The 20751-nt window shown below is 36.9% G+C and overlaps 2 protein-coding genes and 1 pseudogene across 3 annotated transcripts in view; 1 reads left to right on the top strand and 2 right to left on the bottom strand.

The window, feature by feature from the left end:
- Positions 1–2318, bottom strand: part of MFSD4B (major facilitator superfamily domain containing 4B) — a 28634-nt gene extending 26316 nt beyond the window's left edge. Inside the window, exon 1 of one of the 2 annotated variants that reach the window (XM_007506629.3) lies at positions 864–2318. In XM_007506629.3, the coding sequence (XP_007506691.1) occupies positions 864–893 (30 nt within the window). In that variant the 5' untranslated portion in view covers positions 894–2318. The remainder of the gene's footprint in view (positions 1–863) is intronic. The other variant, XM_056814354.1, reaches the window with a different exon arrangement.
- Positions 2319–8554: 6236 nt separating this feature from the next.
- Positions 8555–8654, top strand: LOC130457691 (U6 spliceosomal RNA; annotated as a pseudogene).
- Positions 8655–9337: 683 nt separating this feature from the next.
- The window catches only part of SLC16A10 (solute carrier family 16 member 10), a 131801-nt gene continuing 120387 nt past the window's right edge, over positions 9338–20751 (bottom strand). The window contains exon 6 of the mRNA XM_001379078.3: positions 9338–19772. Within this exon, the coding sequence (XP_001379115.3) occupies positions 19540–19772 (233 nt within the window). The 3' untranslated portion in view covers positions 9338–19539. The remainder of the gene's footprint in view (positions 19773–20751) is intronic.

Raw genomic sequence — 20751 nt, 5'->3', positions numbered from 1 at the left:
AGCCTGATGAAGCTGCAAGGGTCCCCAGGGACCATCTAGTCTAACCCCTTTATTTTTCAGATGAAGGACACAGCTGAATAAATAACCCTAGAAATGCAGAAGGTGCAGGGAAGAAAGGTAGGTGAAATATATTTATTACAGGGGAGCTATCCCAGGCTGGGGCTCTAATCAGACATTCAAAATGCCACTCAATGTCGGGGGAGCCCAGCAGGAAAGGGGCCACGTGCTGGCAGGAGCCACACTGAGTTGAATGGCTCAGATGAATCGTGGGGCAGGTGAACACCTCAGGTAAACACATTTCCACTTCTGCAAGGGTACTCCAGGGGAAGCATATTGGCAGGATTTGGGGAGTGGGAGCCTGGAGCTCTAGAGGGCAGCTCCATTTCGGAATTTGTCAAATACTAGAAACTAGTAAGTGCACTCCGGAGTAGGAAGTAGGTGGAGTAGGAAGAAATATCCTGGTGATTATAATGAATTTGGGAGGAAAGAGCAGAGAGAAAGAGGAAACTAGAAAACAGGTGGCTGCTAAGGAATACAACAGAGCATGTACAGTTAGGAAGGAAGATCCTAGTTCAAATCCAACCTCACACAGTTACTAGCTGTATGACGCTGAGCAAAAGTCACTTAACCGCTTGTCTGCCTCAGTTTCCCCATCTATAAAATGGGGATACACAATAGTGCCCTTACTTCCCAGAGTTGCCGTGAGTACCCAAAAAGATGTTTGATTACAAACTTTAAAGCACCATGTGAAGGGCAGTTATTTCATTGACACAGGTTAGTGATTGGCCTCCCCCCACTACCACCACCTCCCAGGTTTCAGGGTTGCCCGTTTCAATGTCTCTAGCCGGGCCCTCGGCTCTCACCAGCCCCAGGAAGGCAGCGTACAGCACCATGGAGGTGACCCAACGGAACACGGTACTGGTCCCACATCTCCCGCCGCTGCCGCCGTCGACCACGTACACCTCAGCGTCGGTCTCCAGCCGTTCCCCAGCTCCGGAAGTCCCCGCGGGGAGGAGCCGCTGGCCGGCCGGGGCCAGAGCCCCGCCGCGCTCTAACTCCAGCTCCTCCAGTTCTGCAGTGCCAGAGAAGCACCCACACCTACACAAACAGCTGACTGCTGCTGCTGCAGTTGCAGAGACCTACCGGAGCCACGAGGAGAAGCAGCCCTGGCCCCGCCCTCACGGCTCCGCCGGGTGCCTCCTACTGCTAGGCGGACCCTCCCGAGTAGAGTTGGAGACCTGCAGAACAACCCACGCGCATCCCGCTAGATTTAGGACGCACGCGTGCTGCGACGCGGCCGGGGTTGAACTCCCAGTTTCAGTACCTCACCCGACAGGAAGTTGATAGGGTTGCTAAGGAGATCGTAAGCCTCGCCTCTCGTTCTGTCGTCACGTACAAGTCTCGCCCGCCCACATAACGGTTGAGGACTCGGGCTTCTCTCGACGTTTACCGCTGCTTCCTTCAGAAGCCATTTTCTCCCTGGGCGAAGTCTTGTTTCCTGCGGGCTTTATAGAGGCCCAGACCGTGGCGACGAGGAGGAGGCAAGAATATACATGGGCCGGAGAGGAAGGAAAAGGCAGCCCACGAAAACTCTTAATCTGAGACCGTGAGGGCCCGGAAATCCTCTCCTTCTTCCGGTAGACTTTCCCTTTCTCCTTCCTTCCCACTTCCATGACCCTTCAGTTCCCAGAGAATCCGTCTGGGACCCAAGGCTAACTGAGGTGGCTTCGGGAAGTGTAGAGACTTAGTCCTTTCCTCAGTGCAATTCGATGGAATAAACCTTTATTAAAGTGCCTACCTTGAGCTGTGAAAAGAAAATTCCTTAGTGGGAAAAGGAATGAACTTAGAGTAACAGGGCCCCAAGTTCGAATTTGACCTTTGCCCCTTTTTCTCTCTATATGACCTTGGGCCAAATCACTCTGAAGGTACTTCCTCAAATCTCTATGCCTCAAGATAATTCAATTCAACATTTATTAAGCATCTGCTATGTGCCAGGTAAAAAAAGTAAAAGATGGGCAACCGCTGCCCTCAAGAAGCTTACAGTCTAATTGAGGGAGACAACATGCAAATAAATATATACAAAGCAAGGCATACACTGGATACATAAATAATATTTAACAGAGGGAAAGTATTGCAATTAAGAGGAGCTGGGGAAGGCATCCTGTTGAAGCTAGCATTTGATATAATCTTATGAACCAGAAGACCCAAGTTCAAATTATAACCAAGACAATTTTCCTCTGAAAAAACCTAGCCCAGAACCTGCAATATAGTAGGTGCCCAATGATGTTCATATTATCAAATAAAAAATGTTTCTTAAAATTGTAATATTCTACCCAAGGCAAAACCAGTCTTTATTTGTCAGTTTGAACAAGTCATCTAAACACTTTATATACCTTAGCTTTCTGTGTAAAATGGGGAGGGGAGACAGGGTTGGAATACAAGTCCTTTCTGTCTATAAATCTGGGATAGATCCCTTAATAGAAGACATAGGGTATATTTTCAATAATTTTTTTCCTTCAAAATCTTCAACAAATTTTATGGTTCAATTTTCATTTTACTTATATCACTGCATAGGAAGTTGGAGGTAGATCCCAGACTCAGTATCTTGTAAGCTTACAGGTTCAAGATAGGAGCCAGACTAGTGTCTGTTGGAAGAATCAGGGATCAGTTTCAAGTCAGTGTCTCCCTCCCATTTCCCTGCCCTCTGATGACTTTGCTGTTGTGCTCTCTTTTGCTCCCTCCAATGGGTAATTCTTTATATTTTACCACCCTCCTTCCCCAGTTGTCATTCTCAATAACTTTCAATGACTAGAGGACCCCCAGCTCTGCTGTTTTTTTTTCTTTTTTTAATTAAAATTTCTTTCATTTTCCCTCAGTTACATGTAAAAATAGTTTCCAAAGAATATTGAGTCTCAAATTCCCTCTCCCCTTCCACATCCCACTTCCATTGATATGATAAGCAATCTCATATAGATTTACATATAAAACATTTACATATTCAACTCATTTCTCTTTTTCTTTGAAAAATTAGACCTTTATTACAGAGACTTGAAAAAATTTACACCATTATAATTACTGTGTATTATTCTCCATCCTATTTACTCCTATTTAGTTTCTGACCTCCACTTCCCTCAATTTACCCTCTTTTAATTAGTCCTACCCCCTTCTCTTATCCCCTTCCCCTCCTATTCTTACAGGGTAAGATAGCATTCTATACCCAATTGATTTTGTATGTTCTTCCCTTATTGAGCCAATTCTGAGGAGAGTAAGGTTCACATGCTCCCCTCCCCATCAATCCCATCTTTCCCTTCATTGTGAATGCTCCTTCTTTTATGTGTGATAATTTATCCCATTCTATTTTCCCTTCCCACTTCTTCCAATTCATTCCTCTTTCTTATGCCTTAATTTTTTTTTAATATCCCATCATATTCAATTCATACCCTCTCCCTTTGTATGTATACTCCTTCCAACTACCCTAATAATAAGTTATTTGGACTTTCCCCATGTAGGAATATACACAGTGTAACCTTTTTGAAGTTCTTTTGATTTCATTTTCCTGTTTGGCTTTTTATGATTCTCTTGAGTCGTGTATTTGAGAGTCAAATTTTCCATTCAGCTCAGGCCATTTCATCAGGAATATTTGAAAGTCCTCTCTTTCAGTGAAGATCCATTTTTTTTTCTCCTGAAGGATTATGCTCACTTTTGCTGGGTAGGTGATTCTGGGTTGAAGTCCTAGCTCCTTTGCCCTCCAATCCTTTAATGTAGAAGTTGCTAAATTTTCTGTTATCTTAACTGTGACTCTTGATGTTTGAATTGTTTCTTTTTCACTGCTTGCAATATTTTCTTCTTGGCCTGGGAGTTCTTGAATTTGGATGTCATATTCCTGGGAGCTATCCTTTTGGGATCTCTTTCAAGAGATGATTGGTAGATTCCTTCGATTTCTATTTTGTCCTCTGGTCCTATAATATCAGGGTAGTTTTCCATCTTGGAAAATGTCTTAACTCTTTTTTTTTTTGTCCTGGCTTTCAGGTAGTCCAATAATTCTTAAATTATCTCTCCTGGATTAATTTTCCAAGATAGTTGTTTTTCCAGTGAGATATTTCATATTTTCTTCTATTTTTTTTGCTCATTATTTATACTTTATTTCTTGATAACTTATGGAGTCATTAGCTTCCACTTGCCCAATTCTAATTTTTAAGTCATGATTTTCTTAACTGAGCTTTTGTACCTCCTTTTCCATTTGGCCAATTCTACTTTGTAAAGAGTTCTTTTCTTTGGTATATTTTTGTTCCTCTTCCTCCATAGGGTCAATTCTGCCTTTCAAGAAGTTCTTCCCTTTTGTGTATTTTTGTATACCTTTTACTATTTAGCCAAGTCTGTTTTTTAAAAAGTTCTTTTCTTCTTTGGATTTTTGTACCTCTTTTACCAATTGGTCTCTTTTTCAAGGTATTCTTCCCAATTCTTTTGTGCCTCTTTTACCAACTGTTGACTTTTTTTCATGATTTTCCTGTATCACTCTTTTTTCTTTTCCCAGTTTTTCTTCTTCTTCTCATTTGATTTTTAAAATCCTTTTTGAGCTTCTTTATTAAATATTTTTGCATATAGCAATATTGATGTTACTGTCTTCTTCTGAGTTTACATTTTGGTCTTACCTGTTACCATAGTTGTGTTTAATTTCAATTTCTTTTTTTGTTGATGTTTGCTCATTTTTCTGCCTTTTAATTTAAAAACTATTAAAGTTGGGCTCTGTAACTGTGGTAAAAGGAGCACTGTTCCAAGCTTTAGTTCTTTATGAAGCTGCCTTCAAAAGTGACTTGGGGTCTATCTGTTTGTCCAAGGTGGTATGATTTAAGGAGAGGTTTAATACTACAGCAACCTGTGCTCTGGTCTATGAGTAATCCCAAGCACTCTTTTACCTTTGGGAATTGTTACCAGGGTCCTTTGCTTCCTTATGGCTGCAAGTGCTGGTATGTGATGGTGCTCCTCCTCACTCTGTAACTGCACCCCTGGACTATGACCTGGCTCTGTGTATGGGCAATGCAACAAGAGTCTTGTAGCTAGAGCCAGCAAAGGGAACTTTAAACCCTGTCTGTAGTAGAAATCTCTGGAAGTCTTTGAACCCTTTGTGAGTAATGCTTCTCCAGAATTTGTTTTGAGGTATTATATCATAGTTTGGGGAGGTGGGAGATCAGATGGATCTATGTACTTTTTTTCCACTATCTTAACTCTGCCTTCCCACTGACTGCCTATCAAGAGCTTTAAAGCTACACTAAAAATTTTGACATACCCTATATAAAAATGATAGTTAAGAGGTCCTGGGTTCAAATCTGAACTCAGACACTTCCTAGCTATGTGACCCTAGGCAAGTTACTTAACCTTCATTGCCTAGCCCTTACCATTCTTTTGCCTTCGAAACAATACACAGTATTGATTCTAAGACAAAGTAAGGGTTGAAAAAAATGTTTAAAATGTTAATAGAATTTTACTTTTGGCAGCAAATGGCTTTCTATTTTGTACCCTGATAATAATAGTGGATTATGAATTTAGAAGTAATTTTAACTGAAGATACATCTTTGTGAGACTCAAAAACAAATGAACCCTGGTCCCAAAGTGGCTCTAGAACTTTTTGATTTTTTTTAAAAGTTCCTGGTATTTTCTCAACTGTAAAATAAAAGGTTTAGCTAGATGATCTCTCAGGGTGCTGTTGGTTCCGAATCCTATGATTTATCTGCTTATTTAGCTTACTTGGTTTTTTTTTTACCATAAGTGAAACATGTTTCACCTGATTTTCTGGATGATATGATACAATGTAAGTGACACTTTCATGGCCTACGTATACAAGGCACAGGGCAAGCAGCTATTTGCCCTTTTCATTGCCCAACCTGATCCCCCAAAACATACACATGTACACATGAATAAAGATCTCAAGGTTTATAACTTCAGAGGATATTTTAGATAGAAAAGAAGTCAGAAATAGCGATATGGGGTAATAAATGAATACTGGAATAAAAGGCAGAAGACTTGAACATTTTTTAAGTTCCTTATACCTATATGACCTTGGACAAATGACATCTCTCTGAAGTCCAGTCTCCTTAAATTGAGAGAAAGGGGGTACGATCCCTGGAAAATGGGCCTCATGATATTTGTACTAATCACCTCACTAAATGAGACAACATATTTTTAAAAAACCTTTTGAAAGCTAGGAAGTATATTCTCAATACCCTCGTGATTGTATTGTATATTTTACTGTGATTTTATTGATATTGTTATGGGAGGTATTTGGGAGATGGGTTTGGATAGGATAAGTGAACTACTTTGGGGCAGTAACAAAGGTTTACACTGTGGGTGAAAGGGCAGGCTTGACCAGGCCAGAGCCTGGTCTAGGGTCCAGCACACAGACCACTCAGTCACACAGTAGGCAAAAGCACTGGAAGTTGTAATTTATTCTTTGAGAGGTTAAAGCTAAGCAATCCAGGAACCAAACCTTCCAGAGAAAGGTCTTTGTAGGGTCTATTTGACTACTCTCCCTCTCCTCTCTCACCTAAAATCCTGAGCCCTAAAGACTAGCTATCCTGCACTAACCCAAACCTCTTTTGATTGTTACTTGAGGTATTGGTCTGTAGCAGATTAGACAGGGACCCAAAGGAAAGATCTCAAGTTCAGATGGACTCAGATGGGAGATCCCTCTTACTGACAGCTGCAGATGACCGGATGTTGTTTCAGGCTAGCTTCAGGTTCAAAGATCTTCCAAGGGAAACACAGGTATCAACAGCAAGTATTTGGCAGCAAATCCCCAGAGAGACTCCCAGCTCTGAGTTCTCAGCTCAACCCTTCCTTTTCAACATTCCAGAATCTTTCCCCATGCATCTGTCCTCTGCAGACCATCATCTCCTATTTTAACCCTCTCTTCTTTATAACAATATGGATATTCCCTTAAGATCATAATCTTTTCATGCCTGCCTGTTTTGTGTGATTCTCATCCATGTCCTTCAATACTTAGCCTAGGGGGCCTTCCTTGCTTTCTCTTTACATCTTCTCTTCACATTGCATGGAATCCAGGGTAGCAGTGTATAAGGCTATATATCTCCATAGGCTCTCCCTCACACTTGTTAACAGTCCTGAATCTGGCAACTTGGATTCTGCACTAAACTTCCTCCGTGACAATGGTATTCAAAGTCATCCTAAGGGCATTTACGAATGAAACCAACAAACATGGGGGGGGGGGGGGGGAGACCATTAAGTATAGTGAAACCACTACATTTAGATTCTCACATAGTCCAAGATGTTCTGAAAGAATCAGAAATCATAATGAAGAAAACAAAGGTGAGAAAGATAGAATAGACCAACTACAAGCTGAGGTGCTTTTGAAGGTGTTCAGGGATTAATCCTGAAGGAGTCTGTAAAAAAGAAAAGCTATCAAGACTGTGTGGACCTTACTATTGCTAAAAAACAAATAGAACTGACTCAATTGCTTAGTTTCCCATCTCTACAAATTTTCATAAGGAAAACTTACAAACTCATCAAGTTTATCCTGGAAGATTTGAGAAACAGGAAAGTTTTCACAGATGATATTACTATGCCAGATTAAATCTTTAACAGTTACACAAATGAGTGAAATGCAGAAATTTCAGGATCTCACCGTACTTTTTTTTTTTTACCAAAAATAGATTCAACAGAACAAAATACTACTACCTTACAGGAATTTTGCCAACAAGATGTCCCCCTTGCATTTATCAAAAGTAAACAACTCTTTGAAAGATGTAACAGAAATAACTTGGTTCAGGGACCTTATTACTATAAACAGACCATATACTTTAGAGGGATTTGCTACTATCGCAAAAGATGTCCAATATAGAAACTAAATGGAAGAGAAATTCCTCATAGATCAGGGATTTTAAAGCATTGTTTTGTAAATATTTTGATAACTATTTTTCAATATTTCCTTTGTTTCATACTATGCACTTAAAGCACTATTTAGGAGTATCAGAGGAACTCATGACAAAAAAAAAGGTGTAAAAAAACATCCACTTTAGATAAGGTGCCCTACATGTTCCTATTTGAGAATATGCTAATAAATTCTGGAATATGAGGCCTCCTAAAAGAGATAAATGAATACAAACTATATAAAAACCAGGTGGATGAAGAATGCATGGTACCCTTTCTATGATACTGCAGCTGGATAAACAACCCACACAACTTATTTCTATTTGTGTCTTGGGCATAAATGAACAATGAATTGGATATTGGCGTTGACTTAGAGGATAGGATCCTTAAATGATCTCAATATTATTCTTGAAATAAAGGTCCATGATGTTATAGGACTGCAAGGCATGAAATATTAAAGTCTTCAGAGTTAAGAAAATGGAGAGGTGTGAAGTGGGTGTGAGCAAGCAATAATATACAATAGATGAAAATTTTCTTCAAAAGAACATGAAAAAAAAGTCTTCAGAAGGGAGTACGATTGGGGGGGAAATGGGATAATCACAAAGTAAGAGCAAAAGAACAGTCCATGTCCTCCAAAGGTATCCATATAATGTCAAGACATCTAAAAGAAGGATTTCAACAGCACATATACTAAAATTGGAACGATACAGAGATTAGCACGGTTCCTGTGCAAGGATGACACCCAAATTCATGAGGCTTTCCATATTTTAAAAATAAAATAAAGGACTTCCAGAGTGCAAAACAGAGTAATGAATTAAAGTTCAAATCTGAGGGAAAAAAATCTTAGCCATTAGAGCTAGCCAAAGATGGAATCAGCTGCCATGAGTTAGAAGGTTCTTTCTCACTAGAGGTTTTTCTTATTGGTAAATTCTTGTTCAGGTCAGATTTAGGCTTAGAAAGCCAATCCTCAGATTCTATAATTCTGTTCACTGAATTTTGTTGAAAAATAATATGGATTTTCTCCCAGTTCCATAGATTTGCATTGTGCATTGTGGTAATCTACAAATAACAAGTTTGAAAATTTCAACATACTTCAGGGTCACCTCTCCCAGCTGTTATTTGTTTTTTATTCACAGTGAATGAAAGATCCTTTTGGTATTATCAATAATAACAAATCAGGAAGGTAAATCAGTAAAAATGAAAATCAAAATGTTCATAAAGCAGAATAGAAATATTTTCTCCTTTTTGCAATGTTTTGTGTCATTATAGTAAGAGCATTATTATGCTCTTCCTTTGAGAAATAACTTTACCTGAACATATTTGGTGTACATGTGCATTTCTCATAAAGGATAGTTTTGTCTTTTGTGCAACATAAAATTTATTTCCTTCATTTCAGTTCCACTTTTTTGTTCTCCAGGGGAATTTATTAACAAATTCACAGTTTCATAGCAACTTACTTTTAAAAGATATTTTATTGCATTGGCCAAAAAGTTCCACAATTTTCCTCTGAAGTACATTAACCTCCAAATTTTTTTAAAGTTTATTTTGTTAAAAAAAGTAAATCTACATTGCATATAAAAATTGCTTACAAATCACACCCTTAAAAACAAAGTCATTAAAAATGTAAAATAGCAAATTATTGGACTACAGAGTATTGTAGGATTAAATACAGAATATAATTCAGCATAATGATCAACAATTTAATCAATAATTATGCCCCAAATCACATCTTTTATAGGCAGTGGGAAAAGCAGGGCTACACTGCAATACACAGCATGAACCTGTAATATGAGTATTTGGTGACTTCTTATGGTTGTTTTCCCACTAATTTGAAGATATCTAGAATAAAACAAAAATTCTCATAACATAGCAAAATCAGTATGAAAGTTTTGCATTATTCAGGAAGCCTAAAATAAACATTTAAACTCAAATCCATTCTCTTTTAAAATAATACTGCAAGTTTCTGTTTATCCCAGCTCTAAGCTGTCACTGAAAGAGGCATAACTACAAAAATACACTATTATCAAAGTTACACATCAGAGGTTACAATGTTTGGTGCCATTAGCATTGAAGATTGAGAAATCATGTCTCTCCCTTCCAAACACCACATAATAGTAACTGTGATGTGAAGGAGTTAAAACATAAGAGCATAGATTTGTAATTCCTGCCCTTTCTCCACCAATGGAATATGCACTTTGTGGGCCACATATACCGCCTGTTACTCAGGTATTGATTACATAAGGCAAAGGAATGTGAGCTTCTTAAGGGCAGGGATTATCTTTTGCTTTTACAGGGCTTAGCAAAATACAGAGCACATAGTAAATGATTAATAAATGCTCATTGACTGACCAATTAGACCGACACCAGCAATTGTCAATGGGGTTGAACAGCCAGCAACACATCTTAGTAATCACTAAGTTGAGAGTTGTTGACCATACAGTTAATATTAATCAGGAGATCAAAGAACAGGTGGCAAATGACATAAACAAAGGGAACTTTAATATAATCATACAAACTTACCTCTGATAACTGGGGGGTGGGGGAGCAGAAGTGGGGGGAGGTGGACGACAACATCTTTTTTCAACTTTTGGGAATGAGTTTTAAAGTATTTTAAAGTCCTCCTTGATAATATTTTCCCCTAAAAACCTTTACTGTCCACCTCAGAATCAATACTATGTATTGGTTCCAAGACAGAAGAATGGTAAGCACTAGCAATAGGGGTTAAGCGACTTGCTCAGGGTCACATGGCTAGAAGGTATCTGAGGCCAAATTTGAACCCAGGACATCCCGTCTCTAAGCTTAGCTCTCAATCAACTGAGCTACCTCCGCTGTCTCCGATAATATATATATTTTTTAATTTTAAAGGGATATAGAAAGCTAAGGAAATTATTTTACAAGCCCACAGTTACAGAATACCTTTCTGCAACTTTAGTTTCACTAAAATAACAAATTTGTATCACTAATATACCAATTTCAGTTGATATGCTAAACAGGGCTTTTTTTTCTTGTTTGTTTTTTTTTTATTTGAGCACAATTTGACTACAAAGAAAGATCATGCATCAAAAATGTCCATTTGGGGTTCTGTGTCAAAAGTTTAAAACCAATGAAAATTACATGGTAATTTATACATGTCTAAAAACATCAGGCAATAGTTTGTAGCTGAAGTTTCTCTCTGAGGACTAAAAGGAGGGAATATACAATACAATATGATACAAAGATAGGCTTTGTTAGAATGGTATTTTGGGTCTCAGGTAGTTAATTCTATGCTATTATACAAGGATAACATTTCAAAAGGAACATTAAGTTCAGTACCATACTTAATCTTCCTTTGGTGAAAAAAAGCAAACAACACAAGTAAGAACATGACTTGTAGGATTATTTTTGTTCTGTTTTTGCAAAGAAATTCTTTAGTCAAAGTAGAACATTAATAATAATTTTTTTGTTCCCTGAAATAATTGTATGCCAACTATATTGGGAAGGTAGTCATCTGGAGCCATCACTGACCACCATTAGTACATGTACCAGAAGAATTTTTAAAAGTTCAGGGAAAATGTACAGTAAGATTGTTTAAAATACTTTAACATATTTGCAAATGCAATTAGGGGTTCTAATATATTTGAACAGACCAAATTTGATTTTAAATAGATTTTATAATCATTTCTAATAATACATATTCTTACTTTGAAGAAACTTATCACCTACACAAATGCAACATCTTTAACAATAGTATATATATTTTAAAAGCACCAGGATTATCGACATCCATTGCCATGATTTCTGGCCCACCTAAGAAAGGGATGCTTGCTTCCTGAAAGGAGACCTCCGCAAAATTATCAATAAGGCACAACCATGGTCATTTCTGTACTCCTGGAAAAGTTTAAACAAATTGCCAAGTACGGCACTAACCATTTTCTAATTGGCAATATATTTTTATAACTGAGTCACTAGCACATTATATTCATTGACTCTCTCTCCTTTAGGTAATTTCAAAGGCCATGGAAGTTACCATTCCTTTCCTTACTCCTATTTTCATTTGCCAGAATGGGCCAGTCACTGACACTCATAAAACACAGGGTGCTGACATTTGGATGACATACATATCCTAAATTATTATCTCCACATTCACAAATTGTCTAACAAAACAGAAAGCCCTAAGAATCTCTTCTGATGAAATTAAATCTTATGAAATAGTTTCAGCTTGATTCTGTAAGCTGAGGTAGTCAATAATGATTGTCAATGATCAAATACAGATAAAAGGTTACATTTAAGCCTCCATGGCTTTCTAAATTGATAAGAAATAGTATTCTAATGCATTAGTTCAGCTTTCAAAAATGAGGTAAATGTATACTCTTTTCTAATGTTAATCTATAAAATGCTTACCATAAAGCGTTCTTTACAAAAAAAGAGATAGCTCTGGAAGTGTGGTAAATGGGACTCTAAAGGGGGATTTATCAGAATCCCCTGAATGTATGTATTTCTTTCTACTCCCATAAAAGCATCTACTTCTCAAAAAGAACAAATTTTCCATGATCTTTGCAAAACCAAAGCTTAGGTTTTATTTTTCAATAACCAAGTTTAAAATAAAATCTGCACAATAAAAATATGACACTGAATATGTTTATGGACCTTAATTTTCTCAGAAAGAGTTGTCTAGCATGTGCCAATGTGTATGGTTATGCAATTTGGATGCCAGAAATGAAATAGATACGAACATTCTCTTTTGTTGCTGAAAAGTGTAAGGTGAAGCATCATTTTCTCTGACTTAGTTTTCCACAGAGTACTAGCCTGTACTATGCATAAAACGCCAAGGAATGGGACTATTTCTGTCAAAGAGGTGAATGAATACAAAATTCAAATTGCAAATCAAATAGTTCCAATTAATACTATCAACATCATTGCTTTCGGCTGCCAGAAATATTCTAAATATCGACCACTGGCTAATCAAAAAATCCTCTTTACCAATACAACTCTTGACCCCAAAAGCAATGCTTATAATCACTTACCAAACTAGTAATGTGAAATTTCCCCTCAAGGATTAAGTTAGTACTATATTACTATTTAAATTTTATTTCATTTTTTTAAACCCTTACCTCCCTCTTAGAGTCAAAAGAGTGGAAAGGGTAGGCAGTTGGGGTTAAGTGACTTGCCCAGGAGGAAGTATCTGAGACTAGATTTGAATCCAGGCCTGGGCTCTCTATCCACTGAGCCAACTAGCTTGCCCAAGCTATTTGAATTTCAAACTAATGAAGATGACACTTTTTGTTGTTGTTAGTACTAATAAGCAGTACTACAGGAGACTGCCATAATTGGTTGGCATCTCTAACAAAGATACAGTTCTTTCAAATGCTAACAAGAAAATACAATTGTGATAAAAAAAAATCAGCTTACCTTCTATTTTTTAAGTATTTTGTGTTAATCAGCCCAAAATCCACCTTCTTACACCTCCCACTCCATCCATTACCTTTCTATTCTTGACAAATGCACTAGAACAAAGTAGTTCTCTCTAACATAAAATTGCCCACCAATTTTTAATAACATTGAAGATTCAATACAAACTACTATATTTCTTTTTTCTTAAAGCTTTATTTAAAAGTATTTTTCCTATCATGAAAGAGTTGCTAAGGCCTTAAGCTAACATAAATTCACAATTTGTACTTCTAATAAAATTAATTGAGGCTAATAATACACTAGGACATCTCCATTCCATTCGCTGTGAAATGGAATTTAGCATAAGCTCCACTCACCTGGAGTCCCATTCAAGGAACTTAATTCTTGATATAGTCAAAGTCCATCTTTCTAAAGGGTTCCCATGTCAAGGACTAAGTAGCAAGGTTATATATAGATCCTCGAATTTGGACCAAATCTCTAATTTTACAGATCTGGAAATGAAGATGCAAGGGTTTACAGTGATGCATTGCCCACCATAACAAGGTAACAAGGAGCAGAACTCAGCTGTGACTGTGGGCCCTGCCCACCTCTGATTTTAGATAATGGACTCTTGCTTCTATACCCAGCAACCTCTCATAGTAAGGCTGCAATGGAAAATAAGAGCTAGCATTAATAGAAGACTTAAAGGTTTGCAAAGCACTTTACGAATATGATCTCATTTTATCCTCACAAGGTGCACTTTTACAGATAAGGAAACAGAGGCAGACAGAGATTAAGTGACTTGCTCAGGGTCACATAGCTAATAAATGCATGAAGCAGAATTGGAACTTGGGTCTTCTTGACTCAGCTCTGATGCTCTATTCACTGTTCCACCTACCTTCCTTTTATACCAGGCTACCTAAAAATAAGAGCATTGTATAGGAAAATATTTATGTCAAGAGATTGTCTTCTACTTTTTTCTCTCATGGAATGTTCAAATTACATAGAGCTTTGAAACACTTAAATATTAATAAAATGTCTCATGTGGTCAACAAAAAGCATGTTGACAATCTCATTCTTTCCTTCCCCAGTCAGTCTTTTGGTTCTTTTAATAATAAGACCAGTTTATATAGATTGGTTATTCTTATCCATTTCAATTCTCTATAAATTAAACTTTGGAGTCCTCTAGCAGACTCTGCCAGGGTTGGGTAATCCATGGCAAGATCAGAAACCTCAAAATCTGCATTATGAATGGAGTCTAAGACATGATCAATGTAGGTAAGGATTCCATTGACAACCTTTTTTCTTTTTAAGGAAAGAGAGGAATGAAAATAAAGAGATTGTCAATATAGGAAAAGAGAAGAGTCTATAGTAGAAAATGCACCACCAGCTGACATAGGTTGCCTAAATCAGGACCACTGAAATAAAAAAGACAAAACTTCAGCTTTCTAATGAGCTAATAATATTAAAGGCAACAGGGATGCAAGAAATGTAATATTGACAAAAGGGAATAATACGTATGGTTTTATAGCTTCTCCAACAAGATTTAAAGGTGGAAGAAACCTTAGAGAACATTCGCACAGGGGTTCTAAATCTTTTCTGTATAATGGCTCCCTTTGGTAGTCTGCTGAAACCTCTGGACCCCTCAGGCTTTAAATAAGTCAAAACCTGGGATTCAAATGGAAACCAAGTACATGGAAAGTTATCAAACTGCTTTACAGCCCCCAGATTAAGAACCTCTTATCTAAAGCAATTCCCTCATTTCCTAGATGATGAAGGGAGAAGCTGGAGAGATCAAATGACTGCCCAAGGTCAGACACAGCAGAAAAGCAACATTCAAACCAAGGTCCTTGGAATACTCTAATCCAGTCACTCTTCCCATTTTAACACCTTGAGTCATTTACAGACTAAATGGGAAAACTGCCTCAATAAACATTGGACTTAGATTCATTCAAAACTAGAGAAAATATAAAATTACTCTTTCAAGGGACCATTAATAATATAAATATGGCATTAATCTTAGGATAGGGACTGGACCTGTGATTTCAGTAGTCCAGGTAACATCCATGTTAGGGGACTTCTCTACCAATGCAAGTCAGACCCTTTTCTGCAATTCAGGTTGTGAAGAGTTGCCTAGAGTACTAACAAGTTAAATTAAACTGCCCAGGGTTGTACATTCAGCGTATGTCAGAGGCAGAACTTGACTTCTTCCTGCCATGCCGCCTTACGTTTCTGAGAATAAAATAGAATAGAGCTATGCTGATTATTTTATAGCAGCAATCTTTCAGGCTTAAAGCACATTTTTATAACTGAAAAAGACATTTTAACTCCCAACCATTCTTACTGCAGGTCAAAACCCTTAAAAAGTTGTGAATGGTCATATAAGGTTTTTCCAGCTTTGCGATTTATCTATTTGTAAAAGAGTAGAATACAACATATGAGTTATTTTGTGAATATATGATCAATGGAAATGATAGCTTGGACAAAAACCACATCTGTGTTTTTGAGGATAGAAAAAGTTTCCATTTTTACTTGTACTCTTAGCTATGCAACCAAAAAAAAAATGTATATAGGATATAAATCTTTAAATTGTGCTGTTCAAAGAATGCCAAAACTATAGTATCTAGAAGGCAAAATATCTCATAGGAGATACTCTGGATTTGAATAGTACATTACGAATGGATGACCCATTCCCCGCAAGCCCTATGCCCAGGGAACATCCATGAAAATAAAACCCTAATTAATTGAGAAAAAGAAATTTTTTATTCCTTTGGCATCTACACAGACTGAAATTGAACCTGTAGTTCTTCTTGGATAAAATCAAAGAACTTTCCCCAATATCCCAAAATAATTCAAATATTTGAAATGCCCTATCAGAATCAGAAGGGAAATATAGAACAACAAAGAATTCTAGTATTGGATGTTTTCCACCCTAAAAATGTCTCTGGATAAAACAAAACAAAGCAAGACACAACAGATCATCTTGAAGCAGTGTATTGTCCTGTTGCACTTTAGAAATCAAAAAGCATTTATTTTGAGTATTATTTGAATAATAATATTATTTAGGATATTCATCCTAAAATAATATCTCTTGGTTTGGAACTCTTTAACAAATTAAATTTCTTTGTCTATATATTTTAGACCATGGTATACCTTGGGACTACTTTCTGTATATTCTTTTACTAAGTAAGTTTTTCCTTGTAGAATTTAGCAGCTCATATGATATAAAAATGATGTTTGTTCTTTAATGAACAGTAACTTTTATTATAGTAGTAAATTTAAAAAAAATTTAGAGTATGTCAATGTTAGTTAATGCCATGCTATTAAAAAAAAAACCAACTAGATATGCAATACACACACAAACACACAACATTGCAGAGAACTCTTTTTTTATTATGAACATTTGAGTCATTTAGCTATGGGAAAATGGCAAAAAAGAAAAAAGATAATTTCTTCAGGTTTTAGTCAACTATTGCTTTCTCCAAAACAAGCCAAATTGTAAAATAGTAAAAGGTTTTGAAGTTCTTTGGAGTGAATTTCCTATTTTTCAGATATCTACTCACTTTGTAAAAATTATCAGTGAACTCTTACTTAGTACAAAACTTTGTGGATTGTGTTCAAATAATAAACTTTATGTTGGCAACCTCTAAGGTTGTTCTTGTTCACGTGTGTTTCTATAGAACTCTTAAAAGCATTTTTTTTAAATGAGAAAGTATCACCTTATCTTGCCAAAGAAAGCTAACAGGACACAAATAAAGAGGAGATTGTTAGTTTATATGCAATTATGCATAATGATCAAATAGCTCTACCTATAAGTATCAGAGGTCAGTATGGCCAAAATATGTATGGTAATGGTTGGTTGTTTTTTATTAAAGTATAAAAGACCTAAAGAAAAAAATGAAAAATGAAAAAAGAAACAGGATGTTTAACAGAGTTTTGTAGACAAATTATATAGGAAACTGAATAATTGTGTTATATGAATGAAAGTTTCAACTAAAGTAAACAACTAAAAGAATGTCATTATGTTCTAAATTACTTAATAACCTTAATAAACTAAAGTATATTTAATAGATACAAGTTGCCAGAGAGCAAGTAAACTATTGCAAAAAAAATTTTTTTAACTATTGTTTTCCACAAAACTGTTCAACTGACAATGCTTTTCTCCTCAAAAAAGATAACAGATTGCTCATACTATTTATAATTCTTTCAGAGAGTTCTCCTACCCAGAAGCAAGGTATGAAAGTAATATAACTTCTCTCATAGACAAGTGTGATTTGATTTAAAGCGATGTGTTTCTAGTACCAAAGTACCTTCTTAGTACCCAGGCCTAGAAGGGAGAAAGAAGGTAGGGGGCAGCTAATTGGCTCCACTAGAATGGATTGCCAGGCCTGGAGTTGGGAGGGCCTGACTTCAAATCTGGCCTCAGATAAGTCCTAACTGTGTGACCCTATGCAAGTCACTTAAACCCTGTTTGCTTTAAAGTTATTATTTAAAAAGTAAGGAAGAAAGGAGAGAGAGAGAGAGAGAGAGAGAGAGAGAGAGAGAGAGAGAGAGAGAGAGAGAGAGAGAGAGAGAGAGAGAGAGAGGAGGGAGGGAGGGAGGGAAGAGAGAGAGAGAGAGAGAGAGAGAGAGAGAGAGAGAGAGAGAGAGAGAGAGAGAGAGAAAGAGGAGGGAGGGAGAGAGAGAGAGAGATAAGGAGGGAGGGAGGGAGAGAAGAAGAGGAGGAGAAGAGGGAGAGGGAAAGAGAGAGGAGAGAGCAAGAAAAGAAAAAATGAAGAGTGAGAACTGGAGACATTTTCACTTTTCTCACTCCCTCTAACCTCTCCCCATTCCCCTAGGGCAAAGAATTTGAGAAGTATTTAGAAAAAGCCCAGTGGTACCTGGGAAAGGAAGAAAGACATCTGGCAAATATAGGCAATCTCCCCAGGTGTGTAAAAAGCTATCTTTAAGGAAGATCTAAATGTATATCCAAAATGATTTGCATACAGTTAGGCTTCAAGTACATATTGAATATTCATTTGCAATGACTTGAACAAAAACAAAGATTAAAAACTAATCCTGAAGTTGAAGGAAAGTTTTTGTCTAGTTTTTAATGTGAATAAGTCATGGATTGGTTAGGATTTTATTTTTAGGGCTGAAGTAGCAGGAATGTTAATAGAAAGGGAACCAAGACAGACAAATAATTATACATATATCTTTTCCAGGCAGTTATAGGCATGGAAAATTGTTTTGACAAATGATTTGGAGTAAAATCAGACCCATTACATTCATAGAGAAGAGTTTAAGCAACTAGTTCTGTTAGAAATGGATAATGTCTACAGGAATACAAGATTTTTGTCTTTTTTGTGCGTATAACTGCAGCTTGGTGCATGCCTAACATGCATCTAAAAAAAAAAAAAAATCAGCATTTTGGATCTAACAGACCCAGAAGAGCAAAAGAATTTTAAATACAAGTTATCAAGTTTTCTCTTATTCATTCTAGTATACTTTAGATTGTGATTCAAAGGCTTTTATAATTTGATCTGGATTTGTTGTTTGTTTTTTTAACCCTGCAAATTACAGGCTATTCAAGTGTTAAAACACACTATAGGCCCACCCTGGGGAATATAAAATGGAAGAAATGGCTGAATTCTCTACCACTCTGCTCCTAGAAATACTGGAGTCTCACATATTTAATGAGCATACATTTTAGCTCCAGCCATAGAAAAGGCCCCTTTTGGCTCAAAAACAGGAATTCACACTGGAACAAGTTAGGGATATTATGAGAATGCATTTCATAACTTATCAGCAGCAAAGCATAGTGTAGGTCGATCTAGGAAGTCTAAAATCTATGCTTTATTTTTAAAAAATTATTTAATATAGCATTAGAAGTTAAAAACAGAGATACCAGAACTGATTAGTACCATAGTTTAGAGACTAGGCAAACTTTCCTTCTAGTCCTAATCGGACTGCAACCCTTCCAGTGTAACTTGAGGTATTTTATAATCTTTACACATGTAAATAAGCTTTCACAGTTTCCAGAACTTGATTTTCCTGTGAGAAGCCCAGATCTTTTTCTCAGAGACAAGATTTGATTTCAAGCCATGATTTTTTAGTACCAATGTCCCTGCCTTCAAACTCAGAAATGTCAGAAAATTATTATAAGAAAGGGTTCTTGCTTGATAGTGATCTTGTTTTCCCCTCTCTAGTGCTATTCCTATAATGCTATAAAATTTTTTTTAATTCATAAAAAAAGAAAACTTGCTGTAACTTTGGAAAGCAAGTCCAGTCTGGCAGAAGCCTGGAGCATTAAAAAACAGGATCAGAGTCTTTCTTAATGATTGCAGATGAACTTGGGAGCAGGGTAGTCTGGTTCTCCAACATTTTCTCCAGCTTCTCCCCTCCTTCAAGACTCATTTCTTTTTGTTTCCATTTTTCATGGATCCATGGGACTAAACAAAGCACAGCTCCTCCTAGTAGGGGTGGGATCCCAGCGACGTAGAAGGCCACATCATAAGAACCTAGGTGGTCCTTGAGTGAACCTAGGAAGAAAAGAAGTTATTATAAGGAAACAGATCTTTGAATCTGAGTTAGGAGGGACCTCAGAAACCATCTAGAACCAACCCTCTCACGATACATATTTCAAGGTAGTTTTTTAGGGAGGAATTGAAAGCTTTGTGTCTTGAAGATATTCTATATTTTCACTAACTCTTTCTTGCCTTCAATATGCTTTCAATCAAATACAATCCTTTTTTTTTTTGGTAGGGGGCAGAGGGTTTGAATTGTAAAGTCTCAATTGATATAAGAGAAGAGGGGGGTAAATTTGTTATGTTTCTCTGTCACAAAAGCCAGATCTCTTAGATTTTTCAAGAAACTGATAGTACATATCAAGTCCTATCACTAGTAAAAGTGCCTGAAGCTATCTTGGAGTTTGAGGAAGACCTGTTTGGCAACTCTAAGAGGTTGGACTTCCCCATGCCTGGTTTCTACAAGTAATTTTGTTTGACTTTCATTTTGGCTCCCCTCTCTGTGTGACTGAAGGGAAAAAAATAAATCAGACCAGGGAATCATACTTCCCTTTTAGCTCAGACTTTTGTCCCCTTTTCTCTTTTATGGTATGGCAATTTTCTGTAGTCCTGGCTGCAAATGGGTACGTCCAGTAATTGTTGCAATTGGGGTGTATGTGTGTGTGTGTGTGTGTGTGTGTGTGTGTGTGTGTATGTATGTATTTCACTCCCCCTAACATTTTCTCTTTCTTGTTTGGTTTTTGGGGTTTGAAAATTGATCCATATACCCCATAGCTCAGCCATGCATCCTGGAGTGATTCTAGTTTTGGTCAACACCCTCCTGAGGGGGGGTCTATAATTATCCTAAAATCCTAAAATTATCCTAAAACTCAAAGCATAAGATCTTTTAAAGTAATTTTAGAAAAAGAAAATCACCAATACCATGAACCAAGAAAGTAGATCTCCTCAAGAAGATGCCATAAGGATGCCTATAGAAATCATATACTACATCAAG

Source organism: Monodelphis domestica, chromosome 2 (genome assembly GCF_027887165.1).
Source record: "Monodelphis domestica isolate mMonDom1 chromosome 2, mMonDom1.pri, whole genome shotgun sequence".
NCBI classification, from domain to species: domain Eukaryota; kingdom Metazoa; phylum Chordata; class Mammalia; order Didelphimorphia; family Didelphidae; genus Monodelphis; species Monodelphis domestica.
The sequence above is the reverse complement of the archived record's forward strand: the minus strand, read 5'-3'. Positions and strand labels throughout refer to the sequence as shown.